This window comes from Octopus sinensis, linkage group LG1 (genome assembly GCF_006345805.1).
Source record: "Octopus sinensis linkage group LG1, ASM634580v1, whole genome shotgun sequence".
In the NCBI taxonomy this organism is placed as follows: domain Eukaryota; kingdom Metazoa; phylum Mollusca; class Cephalopoda; order Octopoda; family Octopodidae; genus Octopus; species Octopus sinensis.
In genome coordinates this window covers 140,051,046-140,063,582 of record NC_042997.1, presented here as the reverse complement: position 1 = coordinate 140,063,582, position 12,537 = coordinate 140,051,046, and the positions used below count along the sequence as shown (strand labels likewise).

At 33.6% G+C, this 12,537-nt stretch overlaps 1 protein-coding gene across 1 annotated transcript; it reads right to left on the bottom strand.

Moving 5' to 3' along the window:
- Positions 1 to 4,692: 4,692 nt before the first annotated feature.
- LOC115213798 (P-selectin-like) lies at positions 4,693 to 7,348 on the bottom strand. Its single transcript, XM_029782664.2, has one exon. It carries the CDS (start codon positions 6,720 to 6,722, stop codon positions 5,250 to 5,252), a length of 1,473 nt encoding a protein of 490 aa, XP_029638524.1. The 5' UTR covers positions 6,723 to 7,348; the 3' UTR covers positions 4,693 to 5,249.
- Positions 7,349 to 12,537: the final 5,189 nt, after the last annotated feature.

Below are 12,537 nucleotides of genomic sequence, written 5' to 3'. Positions count from 1 at the left end.
GCTCATTGTTCCTGTCCATGGCAAAATAACAGACCACAGCATACACAAATTTTTCACAACTTATAAAGTAAACAGTGATGTCACTCGGAACACTGCCTCATGAAGGTCACTCCTAGCTCTCACTGTGCACACAACTGTGGTGCTATCTGTTGGTGCACAACAGAACTAGTCCAGAAACTTTTTGATACCCCCTCATATATGATTGTACTGTGTGTGAATGTGTTTATATATGTGTGTACATTGTGTGTTTGCATATACAGGAATGTATATACCCATATATATATACATGTGTATAGATACATGTATATGCATGTGCCTGTATGTGTATTTATACATATGTACATATGAATATGAATATATATGTATATCCTTATATACATGTGACACACACAAGAGATGGTAATTGTTAAAATTTATCTTTTTACGACATTCATATCTTTTGTCTTTTTATATTTTCCCTAAAACTTTAGACAAGTCTGAACTTCAAGATTGATTGAATATGCTGGGGTTTTTTGGGGTTTTTTGGATTTTAACAGTTACTTTTTCAAAGCTATAATAGAATTGACAAAGGAGCATATTTGGCATATTTTGCTTTATGAGTTCAATGAAGGCAACAATGCATCATTAATCACCATTACACTTCCCACTTACTTTATTTTCAAACAAAAAAATGAAATACAATTTAAAAACAGTAGTGAAGTTTTTTTGTTTTTTTTCAATGTTTCCTCCCCTCTAAATCCTGAAATTTTTTCTTTTTCTTTTTTTTTTCCGGAATTGTTTTTAATCATAATTTTCTGTAATTTGTTTCTACTCTTACTCTTTCTCTCTTTTACTTGTTTCAGTCATTTGACTGTGGCCATGCTGGAGCACCACCTTTAGTCAAGCAAATCGACCCCAGGACTTGTTCTTTGTAAGCCTAGTACTTATTCTATCAGTCTATTTTGCCAAACCGCTAAGTTACGGGGACGTAAACACACCAGCATCGGTTGTGAAGTGATGTTGGGGGACAGACACAGACACACAAACGTATACACACATACATACACACACACACACACACACCACACACACACACACATATATATATATATATATATATATATATATATATATACATACATACATACATACATACGACAGGCTTCTTTCAGTTTCCGTCTACCAAATCCACTCACAAGGCTTTGGTCAGCTCGAGGCTATAGTAGAAGACACTTGCCCAAGGTACCACGCAGTGGGACTGAACCCCAAACCATGCGGTTGGTAAGCAAGCTACTTACCACACAGCCACTCCTACGCCTATAATTTTGTTTATAATTTCAAAGCAGTTTTCAGATGTAAAGATGTGTGATTTAAGGGAAATTTTGCTATTGTTTCTAGCACTTTCAACAACCATGTGGTACTTTCCTTAGCTATTTCCTCTACTAAAAGAAAAGTTTCCCAGACAATGTATACTCAAAAATAGTTTTGAGTATACATTGTCTGGGAGACTTTTCTTATAGTAGAAGAAATAGCTAAATTTTTTGGCTGCTATTTCTAAAAGTTCGGTGTGTGGTAAAGTAAATTTTTTAACTGAACCCTAATTATATAACGTAATGTTTTAAATATACAGTAAATGGTCTTTTTACATACTGAACACTACTTGGTAAAATTATTAATTAATAATTAATTAATTCTACTCTTTTATTATTGATTATATATATATATATATTATATATATATATACATATATTATATACACATATATATTATATATACAAATATATACTATATACATATAAATATATATATATATATGTGTGTGTGTGTGTGTATAATTTAGAGACAAACCACTATTTAGCAATTCTATCAATAGTGAAAAGACATTATCTATAATAACCACATAGAAATTAATTAAATATCTTATAATTATTATTCTAAAAATCTCATAACAAATCAAACATTAACTTGACTACGCACATTTCATGACTAAATATATAAATCGATAATATTAAAATTTAATACTAATTCAGTTTTATAATAATAATTCAGTTTTATAATAATAATAATATAATAAAACATTGTGTACAGTGCTCAGGTGCACTACAACTCATCTAAAGTGTATGTATAGTACATAGGGTAATGTACAAGTGTCAGGAAAAGAACAGTGCATGAGTCATGACATACACATATGTGTATGAGTATGGAAGGGGGACAATAAGGTGTAGTTTTGGCGGATTTCGGAAAGCATGAGGGCCTTAAAGGATGCAGTGTCATGGCAGTCAACAACTGACGCAGGCAGTTTGTTCCATGCTTCAGCAACTCTGAGCGTGAAAAAATGTTTCCGAAAGTCATGGGAGCTGTGCTGTTTTCTGACTTTGTAGGCATGTCCACGTGTGTTGGACACATGAAGATCAAAAAGGTGTTCAGTGTTGTTGTTGGTGTGGTGGTTGATAACTTTGTGGGTGTTTACCAAGTCCATCGCCAGACGCCGGAGCTTCAGTGAATCCATGCCCAGGGAAACAAGGTGCTCAGAGTATGGTAGGTGTCTAATGGAGGGTATGCGTTTGGTTGCACGTCTCTGAACAGATTCCAGGAGGTCAATGTTCTGAGCAAGATAGGGGTTCCAAACTGATGATGCGAATTCCAAGTGTGGTCGTACCATAGCTGTATACAGCTTTAAATAGATGGCTGGAGAGCGGCTAACAAAAGTTTTGCTGAGTGATGCCAAGACACCTTTGGCCTTCTTGACAATTTTAGAGATATGCTTTGTCCAACGCAAATCACTGCTGACAGTGATGCCTAGGTCACGCTCGCAAGAGGATTTCTTGATATCAGTGTTGTGGAGGGAGTATGTGGACGCAGAGTTTTTTCTCCCAAAATGCATGGTGGTACACTTGTCCACAGCCAGTTTCAGTTGCCAGTCTGTGAACCATTGCTGCATTGTGTCCAGGTCTGATTGCAGGAAAGAGTCGTAGACATCAGGATCTGCCCTCTTGATTTCAAGTTACAGCTTGATGTCGTCTGCATATTTCAGTACTGTGGCATTCTTTAAATTGGCATAAAATATTTAGTCCTTCTTCAGATCAAAAAAATAACATAAATGAATTTAGATATTATAATAAAACAATAAATATATAAATATATGTATATTAACAGTAAATAATTCAATAAAATTTAACAATATTAATATAAAGCAAAATCATGACTTACCTTATTGATGAAAACCAGTTAAAAGAAATTTTAAACTTACTATCTAGCGTTGTAAAAAAAACCTATCTCATTAAACATGACATAAACAATAAATATACAATAAACAAATAAATAGATACATTTATTTAACAATAAAAATTAAAATAACCAAATAAATATGATGTAATATACCATTTACAGTCATGTTGCTGCAATTGTTGTTTATATGTGCAATCTCATTTCTCACATATGCAGCTTTGGCTCTGACTGGTAATGCTGATTGGTTGTGGATTAAAAGTTTTCTATTAGCAGCTTTTTTGTAGAATTTGGTAAATATGGAGCCTTCCTCTGTGATCTTGAATTGAAAGTCGAGTAGAGAGAGAGAGTTCCATATTCGTCTGGATGTTCAATCTCAAAGCTGATGTTTATGTCAGTGTTATTGAAGGTCCAGTGTATATTAATGGCCTCTCCCTGGAGGATGTGATGATAAGGATGTCATCAATGTACCTGGAGAAGAAGATGCATGAGCAGCAAGTGTTGAGTGCTGTGCATTCTAGCTTATCTATGTACGTGATGGCCAGCAGGCCTGAAAGGTTAGATTCCGTAGGTAGGGCAAAAGTCTGTTTGTAAATCACACCATTATATTGGAAGTAGGTGTTACCAACTATAATGGTTAGTAACTCTTATATGTTTGAGGGTGTAAGGCCAAAGAGCTGGAGGTTGATGGTTGGGGAGGTGAGAGAAGATGAAGGGTAGATAGGGAAGATGAGGTTGAAGGGGAGGGAGGTAGAGATGATATGGAAGGTAGGGGCATGGAGAAGTGGGGGAGATAAGGACATGATGTGGACTATGAGGATATCAATGGCCAGGAAAGCAGGTACAGAGGTGTAGAGAGAAACTACATCTAAACTAAAAGGGTATTTGTTAGTCTTAAGTATGGAGGGATCGATATCTTTGAGTCTTGTGAAGATTTCATGGGAGCTGCTGACGCGTCTGGGAATGTGTGTAATAAGGGCTTGAGGAGTTTAAAGAGGAGCCAAGAAATTTTATAGAAAGGACTGTTAGTTCCTGATACTATGGGTCTGATTTTGAGCTTAGATCCGATGTATGAGGATGGCCTCAGAGATTCTAAGGTTGCCCCTGTTCCGCATTGTTACCTTGATGTGCACTGTGAATTCCTAGGTCGGGCATTTCTGTATATTTATATATATTTTGTAATTTAAACTGGATGTGAAATGAAACAATTGTAGGCAATGATGATAATTGATTAATAAATCAATTTATATCCATTGAATCTCTCCATTTTCAAACTTAATAATAATATTTGATATTTTATGATATATCCATTGAAGAAATATCTCTTCAAAATACAATATATTAAACCAGTGTTTCTTGGTTAAAAATATCCCTATAGGAGGTCTAAATATCCTCATAGTGACTAATAAAAAAATTAATTAATTGTATGTGTATATATACACACACACACACACACATACACACATATGATTACAAACAAGAAGAATAGAGTGAGCAAGTTTTTTTATTACATCAATTTACAGTTGTTTTATTTGAATACAATCCCATCAATCTTGATATATAATGCAACAATATATGCAGTTATTGATTCTTGAGGTGTCATTGAAATGACACATACAGAATTAGTCATTAAAAGTATAAAATTCATTTGTACTTGTGGATAAGCTTAACACATTAAGCTCAAGGGTTAATATTTAAATGAATTTATACATGTGTATATATGTATGTATGCCATTCATCAGTGTTGAATTACTCATTGAAAAATGTTTCACCTGGAAATGTTCCTGAAATGCACTCACTGATAGAATAGAAAGTGTGATAAAATGTGTCTGACTGGAGGAAGAATGCTCTTGAAACAATACTCAGAAGAATATATTTATATTGAAGATTGAAAATTGTTTTAATGTTCAGTTGCTTTATTACCAGTTAGTGATATCATTAAATGAATATCAGAAACCTCTTGAAATTACAAAGTAGGGTTGTTTTTCATGCATTAAAACAGCAATGCTGGTGAGTTTTATATATGCATAGAAAGTAGTTTGATATTAGTTCTCATGACACATAATAATGCAACAACTTCCATCGTATCTCTTCATATACGGCTTTGATACTTTGTTAACACTGAAACTAACACAGTTTTTGTTATAACATGAAGTTTGACCACATTTCCCGTAATTACGGTAACCAAAAAAATTGCAAGAATAATTATTTTCACAAACATAATAATGAGTTGATTGATATTTGAATCGAAGATGTTTGCTTTCTACATAAAATCTTTCATCTGAGCAATGTGGTACTGGAGTCAATACACCATTTGAGCAGCTCACATTCTCCGTTTTCTTTGTGTAATTTTGCTGACATAAGTATGTTATATTAGTGTTTTCTGGAACCGAGCTTCCAAATGGAAGGTATTGTAAGTTGTCTGAATCTCGGTAGCTATAAATGCCTAAGTTAGGTAACAGTTGACATTTTTTTACACAAACTGGAAGTTTACCACTCCAGGTTCCGTTTTCTAAACAGGTTCTTTTAGAGTCCCCTAATAATGTTTCTCCTGCTGGACAATGATATTCAATCACTGTAAAATTATGTGATAAAGTATAGTTTAATTTCTTTACTCTCTCAATGTTACATGTCTTTTTACACTGAATATCTGGATGCCATCTACCTGACAAACATTGAATGACTCCGAATGCTACTGGAAGGAAAGGCTGTTTACAAGAATATAACACTTTTTTTCCACTACGAATTAATGTTTTTGGTTTTAAAACTTTATTTTGTAAGAGAGTTGTCACTCTACCAACTATTTTGGGCACTAAACATTTCCAAGTGCAAACAGGTGCTGGAAAGTTCCAATCACCATCTTCAAGACAAGTTAATACTGATTTACCTTTCAATGAATATGGTTCCAAACAACTGAAATGAATTGTTTTGTTAACTTCAACTTCTTTTGTAGTGGACACATTAGCATGTTTTGGTGTATGAGGTGGGATACATGTAACACGTTTACAAACTGGTGGTGGAGATGACCACTGTTTCGTTTCTTCACAGCGTATTGAACGGTTTCCTTGCAAAAAGTATCCAGGAAAGCAGGAAAAGTAAATAACAGATTTATATGTGTATGAAACTTTTGTCATGTTACAGTGAGCAGGCTTATGAAAAGTTGGGCAGGTTATTAACTTACATTTTTTATCTTCATATCTCCATTTACCATTCAGACAAACAATATCAGTCGTATTCTTTTGGCTTGCTTCAAAATATCGATTGCATATTTGTTCCAGATATATCTTTTCTTCATTCGATTTCAAAACAAACTGCATTTGACTGTTGTTTAATTTTGGTAAAGAATCACAGTTTAGGATATCTACCATTTGTTTAAAAAACCACGGAGAAAAGTTTTCAGTTGAAGTGGAGTTATTATAATCCAATAGAATATTTTTCATAGCATTATTGATTGTTATATTTTCACTCTTCACAACTAATATGATAATTAAAAGGAAATACAAAATCTTGAATATCATTCTTTCAACTTTGATGGTAGCAACTTTGTGAAAGAAAGACTAGAAGATAGTTGTGTTTAAAGTATACTTGCAAGTTACTTTTATTTTCAGTGGCTGTTTAGAGAGCCTTTTATACTTTAGATAATTGCATTTCCATGAATCCTCAAGAAATTCTGAGAAAACTATTTCTAATTTCAAGTTGGGATTTACCTTTTACACTGACAGAGAGCACTGACATAACCAATCATCTTAGCTTCAAACTCTGCCTACTGCAGAGTTTGAAGCTAAGATGATTGGTTATGTTTAACTTTAATGATAAGATCATGTTAAAAGCAGAACAATGCATAACTTGTGTATTTAGTTACACATGCACGTGCACCATAGTTAGTATCACATAGTATGATTTATAAGATTTTGACTGTGGCTAAAACAACAAACGGAAAGAAGTGAAAGAATTATAATTACCATGACATTATTATCTTATATATTCATTTTCTTTCAAATTTCATTTACAAATAAATCAGACTTTACATATCCATATTAAGTACCTTTCAGTTTATTTTATTACACACACACTTTGTTCCTCTGTGTGTGTGTTTGTATGGTGGTGGTAGGGGACACATGCATGCATTCATATAACAGTGATTCTTTCTACTATAGGCACAAGACCTGAAATTTTAGGATGGGAAGAGCTGAATTAATTATATCAACCTCAGTATTTGACTGGTACTTATTTTATCAACCACAAAAGGATGAAATGCAAAGTCAACTCTGGTGAAATTTGAACTCTGAACATAAAACTAGAAGAAATGCCACTAATCCCTGTGTCCAGCATGGTAACAATTTTGCTGTCTCACTATAATAATCTAATTTTGGCACAAGGCCAATAATTTTGAAGGAAGTAGGAAAGGCAATTACATTGACCCCAGTACTTGGTTGGTACTTTAATTTTTATTTTTCGCTGGTGACTCCAGATGTTTCCAGTCCATCCCCTGTCATTTGAAGTCTGACCCAGTGATGAACCCATGTCTCTTCTCCTGTCACTATTCTCACCAAACAAGCTTCACCTTCATTGTTGTAGCGGGGTAAGTAAGTGTTGACAGATCTCCACACAATTGTGCTTATGCACTTCAGGAAGATCTTTTGGAACCCACCTCACACAGGCTTTACAGAAGCAAAGTTTGTTGTGAATGATTTCATATGCAGAACATTGACTAATTTTCACTGAACCATCTCTCGTCAGTGGTGGAGATTGATAGGCCTCCTGCTCCCGTTCCAAGCTTCACTCTTGTCCAGCCATGTTTAACCTTATCAATCCACTGAAACACTCTTCTACATGGTAGAGTGCTGTCCCCACATTGTACTGATGGCCTGCATTAAATTCCAGCCCCTAACATAACTTCAGACCAGAGAAATCGGATCAGTGATCTCTGTTCTTCCTTAGTGCACACTGCCAGCAGAGAAATGGTGTTTACTCTGTAACACAAGAAAGAAAACTGGAGTAATCAAGATCAAATCTCAGTTACGTAACCACAAGAGTACTTACTGCCTTTCAACATACAAGTGTTGAAGGCAATGTGGCCAACCTAAAGAAGTTTTTGACAAAACTGCAGATATTTTCTGACTTCCCCTAGTACTTTTAAAGAATAGAATTTAATATCAAATTTTATATCCATGCATGCACATCAAAAAATTTCTGAAAAGTTTCCTAGACTTAAAAAGCAGAAATATTTGTTCTCATGCTTCACTACTGTATTTTCTATCATTAATATGATTATCATTTTTTATTACACCTTCACACTAGTAAGGTATTTATACTGGTCAGTGAAAATAAAATAATCATGCACACAAGACCACACAGCACATTGATGCAAAATGCCTGCAGAAAGTCAACAATGGGTGATATACATATATATATATAGGTGAGAAAGTTGGTGTGTGAAAGCACGTGGTTGAATATATAGAAAATAGTAAAAAGTGAAAAAACTACAGGCTTGTTTTAAAAGGTTAAAAAATATATTTGAGTCATTATGTCAGAAGAATGTTATAAAATTTTTTCATACAGTGACATAGTTTTTGAAGAAATTACCAGTTTCATGTTAACTTTTCTATATATATATATATATATATATATATATATATATATATATAATTATAATTATACTCGTAATTATAAAATTTTATGTATAAGTTTACTGATAATGATTCTTTTAACATACCGAACTACTTGGTAAAATTATTAATTAATTAATTAATTAATTTTACCCTTTATTATTATTGATAATATATATATATATATATATATATGTGTGTGTGTGTGTGTGTGAAGCACGACCTTCAAACATTTGGCCTTATTGAGGCAATGACTAGTGACTGAACAATATCAGACAATACAACTCTGCAAATGACATCATTTGGTGCATCTAAGAAGATAGATAAACATGAATTTATGCCAACATCAAAGTTCAAGGGCAAGTCTATCACCACATTGGTTCCCTGTTATCTACAAATAAATAACCACAGTTCCTCCAAATTTACTTTGAGTGATGTAGGACAATAACCCCGAAGGAGGTGTCAACATTTCAGATGATGGATTGTGTTAGACACAGTGCTGACTGCTGCCAAAGAGAGTATATCACTGACAGCTTTTCCGTGCATTAAAAAATCACATAACCCCCACAGGTTAAGGCCTGAAGTAGTCCAAACGGACACATAGCATGTTGCTTAGTCGAAAAACACAGACACACAAATACATACATACATACATATATACAATGGGCTTCTTTCAGCTTCTGTCTGCCACATCTACTCACAAGGCATTGGTCAGACCAAGGTTAGAGTAAAAGACACTTGCCCAAGGTACCACGCAGTGGGACTCAACTTGGAACCATGTTGTTGGGAAGACAGCTTCTTACCACACAGCCACTACTGCACCTGAATACATTTATATACGTATATGTCTGTATGTGTGTATATATATGTATGTGTATATATATATGTGTATGTATATATATATATATATATATTTGTATGCTGGTAGCATGTAAAAAGTACCATCCGAATGTGGTTGATGCCAGTGCTGCCAGACTGGCTCCTCATGCCTGTGGCACGTAAAAAGCACCCACTACACTCTCAGAGTAGTTGGTGTTAAGAAGAGCATCCAGCTCTAGAAACATTGCCAGATTAGATTGGAGCCTGGTGCAGCCTCCTGGCAGTCTCCAGTCAAACCATCCAACCCATGCCAGCATAGAAAACGGACGTTAAACGATGATGATGATGGTGATATATGTAAATATATGTGTATATATATGTATGTATGTATGTATGTATATATATATATATATATATACACACATGAATGTATATATATATATATATATACATGAATGTATATATATATATATATATATATATATATATATATGTATGTATATGTGTGTATATATATGTATATATACATGTGTGTGTATATAAAAATAATTGAAAATGGAGACAAACCCTCAAGATGCTATTTAAATCATTTATATCACCATATATCACTGACATATGTTTTGGTAGATGCATTAAAATAAATCCGAGAGAAAGAATAATGTGGAAAAATGCATCAATGTTCTCAAGGAGGATATAAACAACAGTGCTCATCAATGTCATTTTTAAAGATGTACGAAACTACAATATATAATATATATATATGGAAAATGAAGGTGGATAGGGAATGCTAATAATTTTGAAATACCGCTAAGAAATTTGACATCATAGGATGAGGGAAGAAGAGAAGGAAGGGAGAAAGAGAATTAAAGGAGTAATGGAAATATAAACAAATAGAAGTGAATGACAGATGGATAGAAAAGATGAAGGAAAGAATAAAGTTTAAGTTGCAGATATTATTAGGTAAGGGGGCAGATATTATTTGAAAAAGCTGAAAGAGTGTTTTTTCCAATGTAAACATGTTCTTTATAGGTGTTGACTAGTGTGTGTTTGGAAAAAGGGAAAATATTTGTTTGTACATACAAAGAGAGCAGAAAGATTTCCCTTTATCATAGGGAAACAATCTTGGCAAAATTTTCCAATCCAAAGAAAATTATTTATTACAGTCTTTGAGATGCCAAATTAGTTTACTAAGATCTGTAGTATTACATTTATGAATATATTTAAATGTAAAAAGATGGTTAGCAACTTGTTTTTTTTAATTCTGCGAATGAAATGCCAGCATAAAAATATTCTTTAGGTCCTGCATAAATTTTACATTGATAAACAACATTTTTAATTCTGCAAATTTTGTTTGGATCACAATTACAAGGACTATTATTATTGATACTATTATTTAAGGAGAGATTATCATTATTATTATTATTATTATTATTATTATTATTGTTATTACATTTATTAAGCTTTTACCGTTAAGAATATAGTAGTTATGCAAGGATATAATTTGTAGGAGGTTATTGGTGTTGGAGTAATCAATTTGGATACGATGTGTGTTAAGAATGGAGTAGTACTTGGAATTTTGGGGACATTTCCTTTTGATGGTTTGAAGAAATAGGTAAGGAATGTTACTTTTAACTTGTTTTCCATATGGAATAATAAACCAAATAGTTTTACAAGGGTCATGCAATTTATAGGGAGACACCTGTGTCGGTGGCACATAAAAACACCATCCGAGCGTGGCCGTCTGCCAGCCTCGTCTGGCACCTGTGTCGGTGGCACATAAAAACACCATCCGAGCGTGGCCGTTCGCCAGCCTCGTCTGGCACCTGTGTCGGTGGCACATAAAATCACCCACTACACTCTCGGAGTGGTTGGCGTTAGGAAGGGCATCCAGCTGTAGAAACACTGCCAGATCTGACTGGCCTGGTGCAGCCTTCGGGCTCCCCAGACCCCAGTTGAACCGTCCAACCCATGCTAGCATGGAAAACGGACGCTAAATGATGATGATGATGATGATGATGATGATGATTTCTCATTAAAAAACCTGAAGTTTTTTCTATTTTCACAGAAAGAGTGGCGAAGTATAATTACTGCCCTTATACTTTATTCTTAAATTTTCCAAAATTAGGTCTTTGGCTATTTTGATATAAGGGGTTATTATCTGGATTATTACCTATGGGAGAAACATTATGAGTATTATTATTATTGTTATTATTAGTATAACTACTATTAACCAGATTATTAGAGGTTGAATTGGGATCAAGAGGGTTATAATACTTAATTTGCTCCCTATATCCTACCTTATATAAGGACAGCTTATAGAAATCAGCATTATTATTGAAAACATTAATATTGGCGGATAATTTAGAGATTCTAAGTGACATGTTTTTAACCAAATTTTTTTGTTATATTAGTAGGATGATTGCTAAAAATGCTGATATATTTTAGATTGATTGAAGATTTATGGTATGGGAAATATAAAGTTGTATCTAAGTTGAGTGTAAGGTCAAGGAAATTAACCTTTGTTCTATCATCATCAAAGGTAATATTTTGGCCCATATTGCTAAAGAATTTAACTAGATTATATTTAACATTTTGTAATTTTTGATTAGAGATATTTTGAAGGTAAAGGAGGCAATCCTTGTGATTCTGATAGAATATAAATACCAACCAAATCAGAAATTTGGGCTGAATCACTAGACCCCATAAATATATCAAAGCAGTCAGGTCAATCTTTACGATCCCAAAATATATTATCAAATTTGATAATAGATTTTCTAGCTGTTAAAATAACATGAAATTCATCACAGGTGTGGCCAGATTTATTATGTGAGAACCATAGGGCCTTATTAAGGATGATGGGATTGATAGAGGAATAATAACTGCAGATATCAAACTGGATAAATTT